At 63.6% G+C, this 19385-nt stretch overlaps 4 protein-coding genes across 8 annotated transcripts; all 4 read right to left on the bottom strand.

Moving 5' to 3' along the window:
• Positions 1-43: 43 nt before the first annotated feature.
• Positions 44-7116, bottom strand: VPS33B (VPS33B late endosome and lysosome associated). 2 transcript variants are annotated; one of them, XM_033071059.1, is made up of 23 exons: positions 6989-7116; positions 6745-6825; positions 6613-6674; positions 6418-6467; positions 6192-6259; positions 5930-5975; positions 5546-5640; positions 5118-5222; positions 4749-4845; positions 4543-4620; positions 4081-4154; positions 3126-3212; positions 2956-3046; positions 2705-2779; positions 2352-2416; positions 2230-2284; positions 2113-2159; positions 1721-1853; positions 1400-1473; positions 817-918; positions 571-646; positions 389-505; positions 44-174 (listed from the first exon to the last, which is right to left on the bottom strand). In XM_033071059.1, exons 1-23 carry the CDS (start codon positions 7082-7084, stop codon positions 95-97), a joined length of 1854 nt encoding a protein of 617 aa, XP_032926950.1. In that variant the 5' UTR covers positions 7085-7116; the 3' UTR covers positions 44-94. The 2 variants fall into 2 exon arrangements, with proteins under 2 accessions (XP_032926950.1, XP_032926951.1); XM_033071060.2 differs by having other exon boundaries at positions 6613-6671.
• A 126-nt stretch (positions 7117-7242) lies between these two features.
• On the bottom strand, positions 7243-8893 carry HDDC3 (HD domain containing 3). Its single transcript, XM_033070854.2, has 4 exons — positions 8518-8893; positions 7908-7963; positions 7586-7826; positions 7243-7373 (listed from the first exon to the last, which is right to left on the bottom strand). Exons 1-4 carry the CDS (start codon positions 8858-8860, stop codon positions 7243-7245), a joined length of 771 nt encoding a protein of 256 aa, XP_032926745.1. The 5' UTR covers positions 8861-8893.
• A 21-nt stretch (positions 8894-8914) lies between these two features.
• On the bottom strand, positions 8915-17838 carry NGRN (neugrin, neurite outgrowth associated). Of its 3 annotated transcripts, XM_033070828.2 has the most exons (16): positions 17790-17838; positions 17367-17407; positions 16228-16346; positions 15609-15739; positions 15121-15277; positions 14710-14853; positions 14083-14168; positions 13765-13990; positions 13192-13376; positions 12428-12616; positions 11829-11967; positions 11340-11513; positions 10721-11051; positions 9935-10178; positions 9276-9386; positions 8915-9206 (listed from the first exon to the last, which is right to left on the bottom strand). In XM_033070828.2, the coding sequence occupies exons 3-16, from the start codon at positions 16246-16248 to the stop codon at positions 8930-8932; spliced, it is 2415 nt and encodes an 804-aa protein (XP_032926719.2). In that variant the 5' UTR covers positions 16249-16346; positions 17367-17407; positions 17790-17838; the 3' UTR covers positions 8915-8929. The 3 variants fall into 3 exon arrangements, with proteins under 3 accessions (XP_032926719.2, XP_032926718.2, XP_042635610.1); XM_033070827.2 differs by lacking the exon at positions 17790-17838 and having other exon boundaries at positions 16228-17457; XM_042779676.1 differs by lacking the exons at positions 15121-15277; positions 15609-15739; positions 16228-16346; positions 17367-17407; positions 17790-17838 and having other exon boundaries at positions 14738-14826.
• On the bottom strand, positions 16307-19373 carry GDPGP1 (GDP-D-glucose phosphorylase 1). Of its 2 annotated transcripts, XR_006163040.1 has the most exons (3): positions 18225-19373; positions 17367-17407; positions 16307-16346 (listed from the first exon to the last, which is right to left on the bottom strand). XR_006163040.1 is itself a non-coding variant. In XM_042779677.1 (2 exons), the coding sequence occupies exon 1, from the start codon at positions 19310-19312 to the stop codon at positions 18245-18247; it is 1068 nt and encodes a 355-aa protein (XP_042635611.1). In that variant the 5' UTR covers positions 19313-19373; the 3' UTR covers positions 16731-17407; positions 18225-18244. The 2 variants fall into 2 exon arrangements, 1 of the variants encoding a protein (XP_042635611.1); XM_042779677.1 differs by lacking the exon at positions 16307-16346 and having other exon boundaries at positions 16731-17407.
• Positions 19374-19385: the final 12 nt, after the last annotated feature.

Raw genomic sequence — 19385 nt, 5'->3', positions numbered from 1 at the left:
CGCTCCCGCCAGCGCCCCCCCCCACACACAGCCCGAGGCCGGCTCGTTGTCAGCACAGATTTTACTGCCACGCTTCCCTGGGCCCCTCCGCGGCTCAGCCCTTGGCCTCGATCATGGCCTCCATCATGCGGGCGCTGTTGGTGATGGCCGTGGTCAGGAAGATGAACTTGCAGCCTGTAGGAAAGGCCGGTGGGTGCCCGGGCAGTGCTGTGGGGCAGCACCGACACTGCCAGCCCCCTGTCCCAGGACAGCCGTGCTCCTCGCCACCCCGTCCCCACGGCTCCGCAGGTGCTCCTGCTGGTCCCCTTCCCTTCCCTTCCCTTCCCTTCCCTTCCCTTCCCTTCCCTTCCCTTCCCTTCCCTTCCCTTCCCTTCCCTTCCCTGCCCACCTCTCTCCTTGCCCAGGAAGCGGAGGGCCGCGATCTCGGAGAAGGTGCAGCCCCCCAGGAACACGGCGAGCACCACGCGCTGTGCCTCGCAGGCAGGGTTCTCCTCCGCGGCGCTGTCTGCAGGGGCAGAGCGCTCTAGGCCGTGCCAGCTGCCAGCCCCGCCGCCCCCAGCCCGGCACTACCTGAGGCACAGAACTCGTTGCCATTGAGCAGCCGCACGACCTCCTCGAGGCCCTGCCAGCCCCGGCGCTCCAGCACCTGCGGATGGGCCGGGGGTCAGCGCGGCTCTGGGCGCTGCTCAGGAGGCTCCGAGCAGGGGGTGACACCACCAGGACCAGCCCTGGGCGCAGGGACTCCTGCTGGACTCCCCAGGAGGAGGCAGGGGCTGGAGGGGACGTGCCCGGCTCTGCAGGGGCAGAAGAGCTCACCTGCTCGATGATCTTGCAGCTCAGGGGCACATAGGCCCCACCAAAAACATACGCCATGTCCCGAGGCATTTTGAGGTCATACTCGCCATCCAGCCGAGGGATCTGCAGTGACAGGTGACTTCAAGGGTACAGGACCAGGCTGTCTGGGGCCCCACGCCCCCTCAGCGTGCAGGGGTGAGGAGGGACAGGCACTGGAGCATGGCTCTGTCCCCACCTCCCACCCCACTGTGCCACAGCCAGCATGACATGGCCTGGGTGGGCTGTGCAGCAGGGACAGGGACAGAAATGTCACCTTGCCAGCACCCTCGGCCCTGTGCCTCAGGATGGAGGACACAGGGCTGCGTGCCCAGTGCCACTGCTGTCTGAAGGGGACAAGGAAAGCCCCAGCGCAGCACCACGCTCACAGGGCACAGGGTCAGGGGGAAGGTGGCAGTGGCCCCAGTCCTGAGGAGAAGCCTGGAGCAGCTGCAGCAGCTCTGGCTGAGCTGTGTCCCCCTGAGGTGCCCAGCCTGCAGCCTGGGCACAGGCTAAGCAGAGCTCTCTGCCCCGTGGGCACTGTGGCCAGCACCCCTCGAGGACATACCAACCCCAGCTTCTTGCTTATGGCTCGGAAATTGCTCTTCCTGGCCAATGAGTTAAAGGCATCTGTGATCTTTCCTAGAAAGCATGACAAGCAGAAACATCTTAAGAGGCTCTGTCTGTGTCCCAGCCCCAGGCTGGCGGAGCTGTTAGGGCTGTGTGCTCTGGAGAATGTTTGGTGGTGCCAGCCCTGGTGCCCCCAGCAGAGCCCACTGCCCTGCCTGCAGCAGCTTGGTGCCTGCAGCCCACACGTCTGTCCCGTGCTTGCAGGCAGATCTGCTGCAGCAGCTGCCCCTCCAGGGCCATGGGGCTGGGGCTGGCTCACCTGCAGCACGGTCTGTTACCAGCTTGCTGACTTTGCTCTCCACGGCTGTCAGGGTCTCCCCAGCTGACTGCTCTGTCAGCAGCCCGATGCGCTTGAGGTTGTGGAAGGTCAGCAGGTGCTCAGGCCCGTAGCTCTGTGAATGGGGCAGCAGGATCAGCGTGGGCAGCAGACAGGGTGTCCCCTCTGCTCAGAGCCCCCCAGCACGCACAGGGCAGGGCAGCTGGAGCCTGGGGCTCACATGGAGCCTGTGGAGGCAGGATCTGGGTGTGCTGGGGCTCCTGAAGGGCCTGTGGAGGCAGGGCCCAGCTCCAGGAGTGCTGCTGCCCAGCACCACAGGGAGGGGAGGGGATCCCCCACCCGACACAGCTCCTGCCCTGCAGTGGCTCCCTCACCTGCAGGTACTGGGTTTTCAGGGAGCGGTAGTCCTTGGGGACCAGACCTGTGGGGAGCACCAGGTGAGCTCTGTGCCAGGGCTGGGGCTCGGTGCCGCTGCCCAGCGGGGCACTCACCATTCTCCGTGATGGACAGGAGGCACATGAGGCGCAGGCTCTCGATGGGGGACACCTGTGGGGAGTGGGGGTGAGCAGGGGCAGAGGGGTGCCTGCAGCAGGCTGGGCCCCCGGGCTCTCACCTGCCGGTCAATGTGCTCCTCGATGAAGCTGGTGCTCTCACGGATGTCAAAGCCCTCCAGCAGTGCTGTGGCAGGGCACAGGCAGCATCACCCCAGGGCTCCTGACAGCCCACTGAGCTGGGCTCTGGGGTCCACTGCCCTCCCAGCACCCCAGGAAATGGGGCCCCCACCCCACCACACATTCCCTCTCAGAGAGTGCAGCCTGACACTACTGAGGATCCTGAGACAGCCTCAAAACAAGGGCTGGGAGGGCACACAGGGAACACCCAGGCCTGAGGCTGCCTGGGGCAAGTGAGGCCATGGGTCAGACTGGGGCAGGGGTGGGCACAGACAGGGCATGGAGCAGCACTCACAGTGTTCAGCCTTGATGGTCTCCTGGAAGTCCTGCTTGGTTTTCTTTTTCATGATGGACTCACAGGCACCAATATCTACACAACCAAGAGACAGAGGCTTTGGAGGGGAAGGGGCTCTACAGGCACTGTTAGCACACTCAGCAGCCCCTGCCCTGCCCCTCTGGGCACATCCAGGGCCCCCAGCCTCCTTTCCCCAGAGCTCCAGCACTTGCAGAACAGCCAGGGGCCCCTCCCTGCCCTCAGGTTCCTACGCAGGCTCAGCAGGCGATGCTCCTGCTTCAGTCCCTTCAGCTCCTGGGACACAAAGTCCTTCATCTGCTTGATGTCCATGCCCCGGCGCCGCTGTGGAGGGAGAGCAGGGGCTGGTGGCCTGGCCGTGAGGGACAGAGCCACAGGCACCCCACGCCAGGGTGGCACTCACATCGTACTGCGCCTGCAGGTTCCGTGACTTCTGGCTCAGGAAGCCAAACACGCTGGAGAAGTGCTCGTTGCGGATCTGGCTGAACACCTGTGGAAGCAGCGCAGCTCCCAGGGCCCAGCCAGGCACAGAGCCCGGGGCCAGCGCTCCAGCAGCCTGCACAGCACGCTGGCCACGCGCCACCCCGAGCCACAAAGCCCTGGCTGGCAGCACAGCAGCCTGTGCTGCTGCATCCCTCTGACCCAGGCCGCATCATCACCTGAGAAATGCTCCTCAGGGATCAGCTTTGTTTAACAGAACCTGGGCTGAGCTCCTCCCCAGCTTAGCACAAACACACTCTCCTCCTACGATCTAGTCCTGTCCTGTTTTTAAATTAACAGCCTGGGAAACTTATTTTTGTAACCTGAATAAATCCCAAGTGGAATAATATTTTCAGTGTAAAATTCCATAAATACCAACCTGAATTGTGGCCAAGATGGAAAATTACTGTGAACCTTGTGACTCAACAGGAAGGTCTTCTGCATTCCTTTCCATCCTTACCCTTTCCTATCCCTTTGATTCCCCCCTCATTCCCCACCTCCACGTAGGTATTTTTGGGTTGATTTTGGTTTGGATAGATTGATTTATAATTATTTTTTGCTTTTCATCTGTGTGCTTTAACCATTTAGAACTTTGCCAACGAATTTTGTCATGCAGTGGGTTTTATATTAAACCCGTTTTTGTGGATACCGTTGGTGGTGATTCCTTTAGTGACATTCAAACACTCATTTGTGACACAGCCCTGCACGCAGGGACTCTGACAGGTTCAGAAGTGGAGCTGCACCAGGTTTCTCTGGTCTGTGCCTGACCCATGCTCTGGGGGCCCAGCAGCCCCCAGCCACTCCTGCTCAAGCTTAGGGGAGGGAATGGTCCACTGCCTCCTCCCAAGGGGACTCCCCCGAGGCTCCTGAGGACTCACTTTGTCCTGGGAATTGAGCAGCACCTTGATACTCTTGTCAGAAGAAGTGACATCTGGCCCAAAATCCACACTGCCTGGAGGGAAAAGTGAAGAGCTGCTTTGTCCCAGACACAGCAACATTCCCACACACACAGGCCTTGCTGTAAGAGGCAGCAGAGACAGGGAATGCCAGCCCAGTCTCTTGGTCAAAGTGAGGACTGTCCCTGTGGATGACCTCCAGCAGCATCCCACACTGGAACTGCCCCTTGTCCCTGTGGGACAGGCACAAACCCTGCAGATGCTGCCCCATTGTGAGTGCAGAGCCCTGGTCTGCCTGACTGTGAGTGCAGAGCCCTGTTCTGAGAGCACAGCCCCACTCTGAGTGCTCTGAGAGCACAGCCCCACTCTGAGTGCTCTGAGTGCCCAGCCCTGCTCTGAGTGCCCAGCCCCGCTCTGCCCCATTGCTGTCCCCAAGTCACCTACCACACTTGATGCGGAAGGTGTCGTCCACCAGCCCCTCGTAGACCACCTGGGAGCAGAGAGCTGTCACGTAGTCTGTGTCTGTAAGCAGAGCCAAAGCCAGGCTGTCCTCCTGCTCCTCCTGCCACCCCACAGAGGCTTTCCCTGCCCTCCCTGGGGGCCCTGCTGCCCAATCCACATCCCCAGCCGCTGCCCTTGCCTCAGCCCACCTCTGTCCATGAGGAAGATGTGTCCAATCTCAGGCTTCCTGCCCTGGCCTTCACTGTCGCTCTCCTCCTCCAGGTCCCGCCACAGCTCGTAGCTCATCTGTGAGGAGCAGAGGGTGCCAGGGTGGGGGAGCAGCCCCAGGCTCCCATCCAGGGCCCCGACACACAGCAGGACTGACAACCACGGCCAGGCACAAACGCTCCCCTGCTCAGGGCAGCACACCCCAGCGAGCAGCAGCCACCGTCCACTGCCCACCCAAAATCCTGCCCAGGGCAGGCACAGAGCAGTGACACCTCTGTGGTGACGTGGCTGATGGGGCCAGGTCCCTGCAGCCCTGATGGGGACCAAGGGGCCCCTGGTGCCAGCCACACCTTAGCACAGCGGCCGATGCCGTAAGTCTTCCCAAAAGGGCCGTAAAGGGAGTTCAGCAACTGCAAGGCTCTGGCGATGGGGTTGATCCAGCGGTGATCTCCCTCCTGCAGGATCAGAGTGTGAGTGGGGGCAGCTGGCAGGGAAGGACTGCCATGGCAGAGCACTGGGCTGGGCAGGGAGCTGGGAGCTTCATCCCAGCAACACAATGGGATGCCCCAAAGCTGCTCAGCCAGGGGCACAGGGGCCAGCTCGGGGGCAAACAGCCACTCCCAACAAAAGCTGCCCCTTTTGGGAGGACATGAGGCCCTCCCTCAGTCCTGCAGACTGAGGGGCTGAGCAGGACGCCACACCTCCCTCTGAACAGCCCCTTGTCCCAGTGAGGTACAGGGGACAGCAAGGGCTGTCACCCCAACAGCGTCCCACTGACCAGAAAGTAGTCACGGAAGAACTCGGGCAGCTCCATGCTGATGATGTCTTCATCCAGGGGCAGCAGGTAGAAGGACCATTCATCGCAGGTGACATCTGTGTTTGGGACAGGGACAGGGGACACTGATGCAGCCCTGGGCAGGAAGAGCCCCAAGAATCACAGCAGCCCCAAAACAGGGCCTGTAGAGCTTTAGGCAGGAGGGGGGGCAGGACCCTGTCTCCTCTCCTCAGGCAGAAGAGAGGGGCTGATGCTGTGTGGGCACACATCTGCCAGCCTTGAGAGAACCCGTGTTGCCTTCCCACCTTCCTGTCCCTGCCCACACAGGGATTTAACGGGAATCCTGCGGTGTCAGCTGCCCTGAGCCAGCACTGCAGCCCCACTCACCACCAAAGACCCCCTCTTCCTCCAGCACCATCTCGCAGGCATAGAACTGGAAGGGAAGGGGAGACCCTCAGGGCCAAGCAGGCTCTGAGCAGGAAAAGCTCTGGAAGGACCCAGCGCCTTCCCAGGTGTCACAACATTTGGGTTTACTTAAACATTTCAGGGTTAGAAATGAACGATTTTTGGTGCCTATAAATGGGATGGAAACAAAGGCTGGGCAGGCACAGAGTGACAGGGGAATGGGCAGTGGCAGGGTCCCACTAACCTTCTGGGGGCTGAAGATGATTTTGTACTTCCTGCTCCTCCCTGACATCTTGTCAGCGTTGACAATATCTGTGGACAGCCCGCAGAGCCCTTGCAGAGCTGCCCACCCTGCCAGGCACAGCTCCCCTCGGCTCTCAGCGCCCGATCGCCGCAGGCACAGGGAGACCCCGGGAGCGGGGCTCGCCCAGAGCCCCTCGGGCTCAGCACAGCGCTGGAGCCGCACTCACCCGCGATGAACCTCATGGTCCTGACCCGCGGCCGCACCAGGAAGCAGAACCTGCATCACAGAGGGAGCGAGGGGCTGCTCGTGCCCGGCGCTGCTCGTGCCCGGCGCCGCTCGCACCCCGCGCTCCCGGTCCCTTCTCTCCAAGGCCCTGTGAGCAGGAGCCAGCCCTGCCCGCAGCCTGGCCCAGGGCACTCACTGGTCGCTGGCGCCGGGGCCCGGCCGGGTCTCCACCTTGTACAGCTTGTCCACGTCGTGCTGCTGCGGGGACAGGCGCGGGGTGGGCGCGGGCGGCGGCGGGCAGGGCCAGCCCGAGCGGAGCCCGCGGTACCTTCAGGATGGACACGTTGGCGATGCGGTCCAGGGGGCTCATCAGGTCGGCCTCGATGAACAGGTCCTTCTTCCCGGGGAGCTGCGGGCAGGCGCGCATGGGCCGGCACCCCGCGGCTGCCCCGCGCCGAGCCCCTCCCGCCACGACCCCGACTCCCGACCCCCGAGCCCAGGGCCAACACCGACCCCGCCGGCTCCCTGCGCCCGCCCCGGTGCGGGATCCCCGCCCCGGGCGGCCCCCGGACCTGCTCCAGCAGGTAGACGAGCTGGTCTCGCGCCAGCCGCTTCAGGATCCCGAAGTCCGGCGGCTCGGGCGCGTCGCGCCGCCCGGCGAGCGCCATGGCGGGGACCGGCTCGGCACCGGGAACGCCCGAGCGCGGTCGCGGCGCGGCCGGAACTCGGCGGCGACGGTCGCGGCGGAAGCGCGCGGTACCATGGCAACGCAGGGACGCCGAGCTCTCCGCACTTTTATTGGCCGAGGCGGCCGCGGCCGCGCCGCTCACGTGGCCACGCCGCGCTCCTCGAACAGGCGCTGCAGCGCCCCCTCCAGGGCCGCGCTGGTCCCGCGCAGCCCGGACACCACGCGCGCCGCCCACCGGAAGTACTCCTGCACGCGCTCCGCCGACCATCCTGCGGGGACACGCGCGGCGTCACTTCCGGCCCGGCCTCGCCGGCAGCGGCACCAGCCCAGAGTCCTCGAACATGGACCCACAGACAGACACACAGAGACACAGACAGACACACAGACACACTGTCCCCGCTCCCGCCACTGCCGCCCCGGGCCTAGGGCAGCCTGGGCCCAGCCGTCCCCGTGCCCGCGGTGCCGCCGGCGCGGGCGGTACCTCGCGGGGTGCAGCGGTTCAGGTCCCGCAGGTTGTACAGCTTGTCCGCCAGCTTGACCAGCTTGGCCCTGCGGCTGCAATGGGGAGCGCGCTCGATCTGCAGCCGCTTCCGCTCCATCTTGGGCAAGGTCTTGTCGTCCGTCACCTCCTCCACCACGCGCCGCACCTCAGCGCCGAACCACTCCTCGATCTCGGAGAACGTGGTGTCCGTGTCCTCCACGGTGTCGTGCAGGAGGGCGGCCTGCGGCGAGGAGGGGGCGAGGGGCACTGCAGGCGTCGGGGCCGAACACCGGGGAAGGGGCAGGGGAGGGCAGGGCGTTACCTGCAGCACCACTATGTCCGTCACGCGGGCCTCGTGTGCCAGGATCCTGGCGACGCCTGCAGCGAGAACGGAAAGGTGGGGGGAGGCACCGGGGAACGGGCAGCTCCGGGCCAGGACAGTGACTCCCACGGGGGCTGTGCTGCACAGCGGGCAGGGAGGCTTCCCCGACACCGACCCCGGGCAGGGGAAGCCCCACGGGCACAGCCAGCGCGATGAATCCTTTGGCTGGGCAGGCAGGCAGGCCGCGCTGGCACTGTCCCCAAGGTGGGCACTGTCCCCAGGGTGGGAGCTGTCCCCAGGGTGGGAGCTGCCCCCAGGCCTGGCAGGTGCGATCGTGGCACAGGAGCCCCCCAGCAGCTCCTGTGGGCCACAGCCACAGAGTGCAATAGTGTGGTGGCAGCTACACACGGACACAGGGCTGGGCAGGGGACAGGGCTGCAGTGCTTTAGAAGCTCTGCCCCACCGGGCTGGAGGACACGGTACGGGAGAAGGGACACGGTTCTCTCCAGGGACCAGAGCGAGGGGCTCTCGGCGGTCCAGGGGCAGGAGGGGTCCCAGGGGTGAGGGAGAGAGGGGCCGCAGGGGTCTCCCGGGAGCGGGGTTTCCGCACCGATGGGGTGGTTGATGTAGGGGGTGCCCTCGGGATCCAAACGCCGCTGCTCCTTGTGTTTCCTGGCTGCAAAATCCACCGCCTCCAGCAGCCGCGCCATCTCGGATCCCATCGCCGACCCCTCGGTGCCCATCCCCGGGGCCTCGGAGCTCATCCCCGGCCCCTGGGATCCCATCCCCGCGGCCTCGGAGCTCATCCCCGGGGCCTCGGAGCCCATCCCCGGGGCCTCGGAGCCCATCCCCGGGGCCTCGGAGCCCATCCCCGCAGCCTCGGAGCTCATCCCCGGGGCCTCGGTGCCCATCCCCGGGGCCTCGGAGCCCATCCCCGCGGCCTCGGAGCTCATCCCCGCGGCCTCGCAGCCCGCGCCCGGCGCGACGGAAGCAGCACAGGCGGAGGCGGGTCCCAACTCCGTTTATTGCGCGCCGGGCCCCGGCCCGCCCCAGCCCCGCGGCAGCCGGTACAGCAGCGTCCCGTCGGGGGCGCGCACCTCGCGGCCGCTCCCCGCTCCCCGTGCCGGCGGCGCTGCGGTGGCGGCGGCGCTCAGCGCCCGCTGGTCCTGCCGCAGGCGGCGGCGCGGCGAGGGGCAGCCGCGGCTCCGCAGCACCCGCCGCACCACGTCCGTGCTGACACCAAACCCCTGGGCCAGGCGCTCCAGTGGCCACTCCTCGGGCAGCTCCCGCCGCAGGAACCTGCGGGCACGGGCACGGTCACCGGGGCGGTCAGCGGGCAGGGCGCGGCCCGCCCGGTCCCGCGCTCACCGCAGCTGCTCCATCGCCTGCCAGGTCAGGGCGCGCTCGGGGGCTCCGCGCCCCCCGCCCAGCTCCCGCCGCAGCCGCTCCATCCGCGCCGCCGTCCGCCGCCGCCGCGCCCTGCGGGGAACACGCGTGAGCGCCCGGGCCGGCACGGGCCCCGACCGCGGAACGGCCGCTCCGCACCTCTCCGTCTCCTCCAGCGCCGGCTCCGGCGGCTCCGGGTCCCCGGGCCGCGCCGCCGCCGCCCGCCGCGGGGCCCAGGCGAGCAGCGGCACCGCCCGCAGGCCGCGCTGCAGCAGCAGCGCCATGGCCGGGAACAGGCCCAGGACGGGCGGGGCCGGCGCGGGGAGCGGCCCCGGCGGGGGAAGCGAGGTTCCGACGGGTCCGGAGCGAGCTGGCCTCCGGGCGGCTTCCCCGCAGGCGGTGGTGGGTCACGGACGCGAGTGCAGCGGGCAGGGCACGGACAGGGGCACGAGCACCGGGCTCCGGTCTCGGCAGAGGTGAAGCTGGCCGGGGTGAGTGGCCGGAGCCATGCTGGGCCCGGGCTCTGGTCAGGGGGCTCAGCAGCCGACTCCAGAGCTGATGGAGGCAGCCAGTCTGTCCTGCAAGTCCTGGTTTTCGTTCCAGCACACACGGGAGGAAGGCTGAGGCCTTGGCCATGTTACCTGTGCTTTTCATGCTGTGAAGGTGCGAGGCACTGGCATGGGTCAAGGTGCTGGCGTGATGTGACACAGTGGCATGGCGAGGCTCTGCCATGGGCTGAGGCGTGTGTGTGCTCCACCTGAACGGCAGTGGCGACGGGACGATGCGGATGGCTGGAGATGGCATCACCTGTGGCCTGTCCAGGGCTGGCTGGAGAAACTGGGGGACAGCTGCCTCCATCGGAGGATGACAGGCTACCAGCATCCCCTGGAACAGCACAGAGAGATGTGGCGCTGTGCAGAGCCAGCAGCCCCCACTGCCCTTCCCAGTGGGGCTTGGTACTGCCAGCCCCTCCTCTGCCCCTGCTTCCCTGCTCCTAAGGCTGCAAAATGGATGAAGCTGATGCCAGGGAGCCAGGCAGGGCTGGGTGAGGATGGAGGGTGAGCATGGACAGGGAGCAGTGTGGTGGGAGGGAGGCCTGGGAAGAGACTGGGGCTGTGCTGTGTCACCGTGTCCCCTCTGACCCACAGGAGCAAATGCACCCCTTTGATTTTCATGGCTTCTCACACTCCCCGCTGCCTGCACATCAACCCTTGATCCTGGGAAACTACCCATGGTTCTTCCCTGTCCCTGCAAATGGGAGGCTCCAAGCCTCAGACAGAGACTTCCAGTGTTTACCAGTGTCCCAGACAGAGCATGGTGACTCTTTTGCAGTGTCCCAGCACCCCTGAGAACTCATCCAGCCCACCACCCATTCCTCCCACCCTGGCGAGGCCAGGAGCATCCTCAGGAAGGAGATGTGTACTTACAGCCTTCAGCCTGGGTTCCAGAGGCAGGGAACTGCAGCTCTCTCTGCTGCTGCCACTTAGGGTGGACACAGGGCTGGGTGACCGCTGCCCCTGCGGCCTGGCCGTGCAGCCAGCCCCCGCCCAGCGCTCGCGGGCCCTCGTTCCGTGCGTGGTACAGGACACTCCGGCCCTGAACGCAGAGGGTCTTCACGTCGTTGGGATCTGGGCCTGGGATGGGCCGTGGCCTGGCCTGGGCTCTAGGGATGTCCCGGGGTGGGACTCCCAGGAGGGAGATAAGCATCATTACATCGCTGGTGTTTTGGTCCTCGACGACATCCCAGGGAAACTGCAGCTGGAAGGGGGGAAGGAAAAATGCCATGGCCTACTTCTGTAGGCCTTGGCAGGAGATGGGGAGGAAAAGTCTTCTCCAATCACACCCAGGTGCTCACTAAAGCATTAGCCCACACTTTGTCCCCACATATGCTCCACCATTCCAGACTCACGTCATCCTGAAGGCACAGAAGCTGATCTGCCTGCAGCAGACCCCCATCCTTCCCCACCAGAGATGCTCAGTGCCCAATTCCCTTCTCCCCATCCTTCTGCCTCGGCTGTGTGGGGTGGCTCGGGGCAATGCCATTACCTGGCTCTGGAGGGCACAGGATTCCTGGGTGTCAGCTGTGGGGAGCAGCCGGGAAAGCTGATCAATGATGCCCAGCTTCTGGATCAGCCTCTCACGCCGCAGCAGAGAATTCACTCTCCTCCTCTCTTCATGTTCCACGATGTCCTGGGGCTGCATGGAGTTGTACTGTATGCGCTGCACCAGAGAAACACCTGAGCTGTAGCAAAGCTGAAGCTGGGGCAAGGCACAGGTGAGACAAAGCCATGAGCTGCTCCAACCCTGGGGACAGTTACAGTGTCAGGGTGGGACAGAGATCCCAGTGAGAGCCAAAGTGGAAAAGCACAACACTGGTGCTTGCAAATACTGCCAACACAAGTTGTTGACTCTGAATTTCATGCAGGGAGTCAAACTAGGAATTTCTGCTCCATGGGTGCACCAGTGGCTCAGCATAGCTCCCAGAGCCATGTCACTGACTTGGAGAGCCCACGGACAATGCTGACACCGAGGTACCTTTCTATCCCATGACTTGGTGCTTCTGTGAGCTAGGTGGATTGTAGGAGCTGAGCTTTTATTCTGGGTCCTCTCTGTTTTCTTCCTGGTGGCAGCTTTCAGCTTTTCGTTTTTCTGGCGCATCTCCTCCAGGTACTGCCTGCCACAGAAGAGCAGAGTCATTCACCAGCTCAGAGCCACAATAACAAAAGGGCTGTGGGGCAGCTTCAACCTGAGGACAACCTGCTGGCCAAGGTTCTGTATGAGTAGCCCATAACAGAAGTGTGCCAAGAGGTGGGACAGGGATGGTTGTAAAGAGACTTTTAAAAAGAGAAATGCCCTTGCATTAGGCTGTGGCTGCCAAAAGGGAGGGGGACATTTGGGAAATGGTGTCTCCGGGGTCCAAAAGTCAATGAACTACTGCCCTTGCCTCTCTGGAGTCCATCTGAAAGGAGCCTCTTTGCTGTGGTGCCACAGCACGTGCAGGCTCCTTCCCCTCCCCTCCCACTCTCCCCGCTTTCTTACACCTGCCAAGCAGCAGAGCTGCTCCCCAGGAGGGATCAGGAGCAAGTGGTCTCCGTGCCACCTGTGAGGAGTGGGTTTCCACAGCAGCAGCGTACCTGGCGTACTCTTCTCGTGCCTTGGATGATGCTGTTTCCTGGAAGAGGGACCTGCTCTGCTGGAAGAATGGCTCGTACTTCTCCGTCCCAGGTGCTGGGTAGATGCGTCGGAACCCCCCCAGGTGCGTGTTCTCGTAGCTCTCAGCCTGTGCCAGCCAGGCAGCCTGGCTGCTCTCCTGCTCCCTGCGCCTGCAGCAGGAGGAGCACAGGGAGCTGGGAGGGAGGCTCTGGGACAGGCAGAGTGCAGGGCTGGCATGCTCAGCATGTCCCAGGATTATCCCAGGACTCCTGATGGAAACAGCAGCTGGAGAGAGCCACACCCTGCCTGCAAGGCAGCAGGGTCATTGAACACGGCTTGTGAAAGAAAGGAAGGGGAAACCCTTGGCCCTGGAAAGGACCCCTGCCCTGGAGAAGGGCCCATGCCCAGGCTACTCCCAGTTCCTGAGGCAGGGCCGTGGTTCCTCACGTGAGCATCCCTGCCAGCCCAGGATTCTGGCACTGCCCATCCCCAGCAAAAGAGAAGACAAGCAGGGGCAGCTTGGGGACAGCTCTGTCAGCGCCCAGAGCACAGGGTGGCAAAGATCTCCTGGCACTCAGAGAGGAGCCCTGGCTCCTTGCAGGATGCAGATGGCTTGGGAGAGCTCAGAGGCTGCACAATGCCATGGGCTCTGGGAGCTTCCAGCAGCCAGCCCTGGTGTTACCCTGTTTGTCCTGCCCTGTCTCTGCTCACTGGGGACCTGCAGCGCTGTCGGGGACAGCAATACCTGGACTCACGGACAGTCTGGTTGGCCTGAAGGAGCCGTTCCTTTACTCGCCGCTTGTCTTCCTCCAGCACCTTCTTTCTGTCGCAGGCGTGCAGGTTGATCAGGTTGAAGGTGTCACACAGAAGGGCGTCCTTCACCTCGCGGTCCAGCTGAGAATCCGTGCTGAAGCTGGGAGAGTGGTTCACCTGCCGAGACAAGCAGGTAACCTAACCTGGCACCCCAGCTCCCAGCCATGGCCCCAGCCATGGCCCACACTGCCCGTGGACGCTTTTCTCTGTGTCAGAGACAGGGAGCCACACACAGCACTCCCTCCTGCAGTGTTGCTCACTTGTGCCCCCTCCACAGGGTGCAGCTGTCACAAATTCAGGGTGCTCACAAGACAAGGGGGCTGAAGCCTTGGGAAACTCCTTGTTATTAGATGGTGTGCAGGAGATGGGTTCTCTTGGATCCTGCTCACAGCAGGTTGTTTGGCTTCACAGCCTGGTTAATTCTGTGGGCAGGGTGGCCCTTTTGAATCAAACAAGCCCTGTTCATCCCAAACCCCCAGCTCTGAGCTCTCCACTCCTTCCTCACCTCCAGCAGCCATGGCTTCAGCCTTCTATCCAGCAAAATGTCAAAGCCCAGGATTTCAAAGCATGCACAGCCAGTAGGGTGGTTGGAGAAGCAGCTCTGGTAATTGTGTTTCAGCACAGGGTGGGCTGAAATCAGCGTCTTTATAACAATGTCATCAATATCTGCCCAGAGTTTTGATGTGTCATAGCTGTGCTCTGCCATCCAGGCATTCAGGGTGGACAGCTTCCTGCATGGGGAACAGGAGGTAAGGCTCAGCTGGATCACCCCAGGAGAGCTGAGGTAAAGCAGTGTTCTTGCAGTGCTCAGACACGCCAGTACCTCTTGCTGCCCACCGTGTCGTCCGTGACGAAGTTCTCGTTGTGTTTGTTGATTGCATAATTGGTCAGGTGCATGCAGATGTCATTCTGGCAGGGAACCACAAGAGATGTTTGTTCACTCTGACCACTAAGCAGGAACAGGAACAGCCCCACCAGATACTCCCACGTTCTTTTCTGCCTGAAGCACGGGCAGAGTAGGAATGGTGTGGAATTGAGCATGCTTATCAGGGCCAGAAGCAGAACATGCTGCCCAGAGACACTGGGGGGCTTCATTCTGCAGGTTTTCAAAACCTGATAGGGTGAGACCCTGAGAAATCAGATAAAAATTTGTTGTTGACCAAGTTTTGAGCTTGGAGACCTTCCAAGGTTCCATCCAAGCAAACAACTCCATGACTCTGTGGTAATGCAAATAAACACCCAAATGTGGGGCCTTGGGGTAGATTTACTATCCCTCCTGAAATACCTGCTGTGAGGAGGAGGAAGGGGAAGGAGGAAGAACAGGAAAGCATCAAGCTGGGACTCCTGCAACCCCAATACCTGCCTTTTCAAGGCCTGGACTGCCCCTAGGGCAAGTTAAGGACTGACATCTACAGATACTATGTGAGTTTTTTTGAAACTTCCTTTTTACCAGGTTTTTCGTGCTGCGATCGATGTACCTCATGGTGGCAAACCGGGCCAGGCCCTCCTTGTAGAGAAAAATCCTCAGTGGGTCACAGGATGTGACCAGAACGTAGATGCGCATGTCAAACTTGAAGCCATCGATGAGGAAGGGCTGTGAGGAAAGAGGCAGGAGCAAGGCTGGGGTGAGGAAAGAGGCAGGAGCAAGGCTGGGGTGAGGAAAGAGGCAGGAGCAAGGCTGGGGTGAGGAACTGCTCCATCTGCCTGTGCTGCTCAGCAGAGGAACAAGCTTTGTCTGTGTCCCTGGTGTGCTGCAGCCACCAACACCTCCAGCAGAGCTGAGGAGTCCCAAGGAGCAGGGGGGATGCTGGCAGAGTGGAGACTGGGATCCTGCCCCGGTGTTCTGGGACTGTCCCAGTACCTCAGAGATGTACTGCTGACAGATCATGCGTTCCCCGTGCTTGATCTCCTCCGGGTGGTGGGTGATGAAGATCCCTTTTCCCTGGCAGCTGTTGTCGGGCTTGCAGATGAATGTTCTTGCTTTCTTCGTGGAACTGTAGGTATGGAAATCTCCATAGCTGTGCAAGGAAAGGGTGACTATCACCAGCTGCAAAAAACACACCACTGAACTCTCTCCTAACAGCTGGGTGCTGAGATCATGGTGCTGCATGCCAGCACACACTGAATTTCTGCAGGGATGAATCGAAACCCGAATTCCTGATCTACAGGAGTCACAGACTGATCCATGCCTGACCTGACCCCGCTCTCCACATCCCACCTTTTCCTTGCACACATCCCCACCGGTCCTGAAAGGTGTGTGCCAGAGCAAGTGAAGATCGGGCTCTGGTGGCCAGAAGGAGCGGGCAGCAGCCTCCCCCTCCCTGTGCCACCCCTCCGCGGGGCACTCACTCGGCTGGCAGGCACCACGTGCGGGGGAAGATGTTGTACTCCTTGGGGAAGAGCCGGAGCATGCGGTTCAGGTTGCGAGCCAGCAGGTCCTTGCGGCACAGCTCGATCATGCCTGGGAAGTGGTTGATTTTCTGAAAGTGGGGCAGAAAAACTCAGATCAGCAGAGGCCCTGTGGGGATGGATTCTCCCGGCCCCGAGGACAGCCTGTGCATGGAGAACCAGCAGCAAGAGGGAAGCTAAGCCTGTGGCTGCCTTGAACTGCTGCTGGGGGCTGGACTTGCTACTGCTGCTTTATCTGAGCTTCACTAGTGATTTATCTGCCCATTCCATCTTAGCCCCAGAGCAGCACAAGAGCCATTTATCATCCACAGCTGTTTATTTTGCAGCACATCACATGGCTGGAATGCTCCTGCTCCCACCACAGCTGCTGAATGCTGCTGGTGACACCAGCCAAGGACATGGCACAAGCAAAGCCATCTGACTGTGTGCCCTGGGGCTGAGGCACAGGGTGGACATGGCACTGCTTTGGGTGCTTCTGTTTCACTCTGCCACATGCTGTCCCACAGCCTTGTGTCACCCCCTTCCTGAGCAATTCCTGCTGGGCAGCTGTTCCGTTTACCTGGAAGCGCTTCATTTCCATGAGGCGCTCCAAACTGACCGAGGTGTCCGTCCAGTACACCGTCCACTCCTCGTTTTCTCCCGCCTCCTTCAGCCCGCAGTGCTGCGCCGCCCGCCGCACTGTGCCAAGGCAAGCAGTGACAGGGGCCAGGCAGGGGAGCCATGTGCAGGGACTGATAAACCCCCAGAACAACCAGGGATGGAATGTGAAACAAATCTCTGCCTGAGGAGCCACATACAGGGGCTGACACCCCCCAGAATAACCGGGGATGGAGCATGCAGCTCCCCGGGCTGCAGCTCCCCTCTCAGAGGTGTAAGGTACTGGCATGACCCCTTGGAAGGTGTCAGAACACCAGTTTAATCTGGACAACCCCCCAAGCCTCTGGCTGTAAGTGTTCTGGGAGCTTTTAACCCTCTAACCCCACCTGTCTTGAGATGCCAGGGCCCCTCAAGAGCAGAGCTGAACTTCCCATGGGTCTTACACCTCACAGGCAGAGAGACAAGTGTTGCAAAGGTGTGAGTTTAATCTCCCAAATAAAAGGTCTTTCAGCAGCAGAACACAGCTCAGCGGGAAAAGGTCTCTGCTGGGATGGTTCATGCTAGTGCCACGTATGAATTTGGCAGGGCTGGGGAGGTGATGGGGATCCACACTTTCCAAGATCCCTCAGCAAATTAGATTAAGAGCCAGGAGTTTGTTTTTTCAAGACCCAGCTTGTGGAAGGAAAGAAGAGTGGGAGGGGAGAGTGGACCAGCTCCCTGGAGTCACCAGGGATGAACAGCACAGGGACAGTTCCAGGTACAGATCCTGCCTGCCCACCACCAGCTTTTCCTTAAACAGGTGACAACCCTCAGGTCCTGTCTTCAAGCCCAGGTGCTCCCTTGCCCTGTAGCTGATGGAACCCTTCTTGCCCATTTTAGCAGACAGCTGGCCAGCTCAAGTGTGGGGGATGTTGAGGGGTCATGCTGCTGTTGCACATTTTAAATCAGGAGAAATCTCAATCCGAAGTGTGACAAACTCCCCATTAACACCGGGGTCCAGTCCCAGTCACTGGCAGCAGTAAAACCAGTGGGAACTGGGTGCCAGCACCTGGAGAGCCTGCGGGTGTGGGCTGGAAGGCTGCAGGGACCCCTCTGACTCACCACTCTCGTACTTGCAGCCGCTCAGGTTGATGGAGGGGACACTGGAATAGAGATGAGATGACAGCTCAGCGAGGCACCGGGCAGAGCACGGAGCCGGGACAGCCCCGGTGCCACACCGGGCAGCGCGACCGAGCCAGCCCCGGCAGGCTGTCCTGGGCACGGAGCCGTGCCTCGGTGTGTCACACGGGATGGCTGGGGCAGTTCTAGGGGAACACTATTTATTTTGGGTCAGCGGGATCCCGGACCGGCTCCCGGGGGCTGGAGAGTGCCGGGGACCGACGGGGCACTGTCCCACCGGGAGCAGCGGGGCCGGGGCAGGCTGGGCTGGGGACCGAGAGCGAGCGAGGCACCGGGAGGCGCCTCCGGGCGCGGCAGGACGGGCTCCAGCCGGACCCTGCCGGGGGGCTGCGGCCCGGCACTCGCCTGCGCTTCCTCCGCGGCTCGGGTCCGGTGGGGGCAGCGGGACGGTCCGGAGGGGCCGCCGCGACCGCCGCCTCCTCGCCCGGAGGGGTCGCTGCCACGGCCGCCTCCTCGCACGGAGGGGTCGCCGCGACGGCCGCCTCCTCGCCGGGAGGGGTTCCCGGGGGTGGGCCCGGGCCCACGTTCTCCCCGCCGCCGCCGCCCGCCGCCGCCGCCATCGCACCGCTCCCGGGTCCGCCGCGTTCCCATGGCGACCGCACCATCGAGACGGGGGCACGGCGGGCAGAGCGGCCCCGCGCGGGCACGCGAGCGTCACTTCCGTGTGCTCCACGCACAGCGACCCCTGCCGTCCGGAGCCGTCAGCGCCGCGGCCGCTCTCCGTGCCATCAGTTCAGTTCTCCAGCAGCCTCTGTCCGTGCCATCGGTTCAGCTCCGTACCCGCTGTCCGTGCCGTCGGTTCAGTTCTCCAGCAGCCGCGCCAGCTCCCCGCCCAGCTGCAGCAGTTCGGGCTCGGGCAGCAGGTGCTGGCGGATGGCGCTCAGGGCCTGCGCCTCGGTGATGTCCCGGTAGAGCGGCTCGGTGGGCAGCGGCAGCAGCCCTGCCAGCTCGCACAGCGCCACGGCGAAGGGCTCGCCCGCCTTGGGGCCGAAGAGCGGCCGGCGCGCCCACAGCAGCACCCGCAGCCCGCGGCCGGCTCCGGTCCCGGGCCCCGCCGGCGGGTCGCCCCGCGTGGCCAGCACGTTGCAGGCCAGCCCGGCAGCGCCCAGGTGCTCCGCCGCCCGGCACACGGCCCGCGACACCGGCTCCAGCTCGGCGGGGCCGGGCGCGAAGAAGAGGAAGGCGGGGGCCGGTCCGGCGCGGAGCAGCCCCAGGCGCGGTCCCAGCGGCTCGGCCGGTGCCTCCTCCAGCGGCAGCGGGCGGTCCAGGTAGAGCCCGTGCAGGTGCAGGTGGTTCACCGAGGCGCCGCCGCCCAGCCCGTTGAAGCCCACGCGGAAGCCGGGGTGGGCGCTGAGCAGCGCCGCCTCCAGCGCCCCGCGCAGCGCCGGGGCCGTCAGCACCTGCGGCAGCCGCCGCGCCGGCTCCGGCAGCAGCAGGACGTGTCCCCGCTCCAGCGGGCTGGCGTTGATGGCCACCAGCAGCGGCTCGGGGGGCGGCCCCGGGCCGCCGGTGCGGCGCAGGCGGAACAGCAGCTCGGCGGGGCGCAGCCGGGTGAAGTTGAAGGCGCCGGGGTCGAAGGGGTCCCGCAGGCTGCGGACGGGCTGCGGCGGGCGGCGCTCCGCGCTGCGCTGCTCGTTCAGCTGCGCCACGAGGCGCAGGGCGCCGGGCAGGACGCGGGTGGGCAGCGGTCCCAGCCGGTACCGGAACAATCCCCGCTCCATACGGTCGCTCCAGCCCGCCAGCAGCACCCGGTCGAACCGGGAGGGCGCGGAGTCCGGGCCGCCCCAGCCGGCTGCCTGCAGCACCAAGTCCTCCTCGCCGTACGCGAACTCCTCGGGGGTGGGCTCGCCCGGCTGCCCTCCCGCCATCGCCGTCACCTCCGCGATTGCCGGCGCCGGGAGTGCGGCGTGTGCCGGGCGGGCGGGGCGAGCACAGCCTCGG

The sequence above is a fragment of the Catharus ustulatus genome, chromosome 12 (genome assembly GCF_009819885.2).
Source record: "Catharus ustulatus isolate bCatUst1 chromosome 12, bCatUst1.pri.v2, whole genome shotgun sequence".
Classification (NCBI taxonomy): Eukaryota; Metazoa; Chordata; class Aves; order Passeriformes; family Turdidae; genus Catharus; species Catharus ustulatus.
This window is presented reverse-complemented; position numbering and strand designations above follow the sequence as displayed.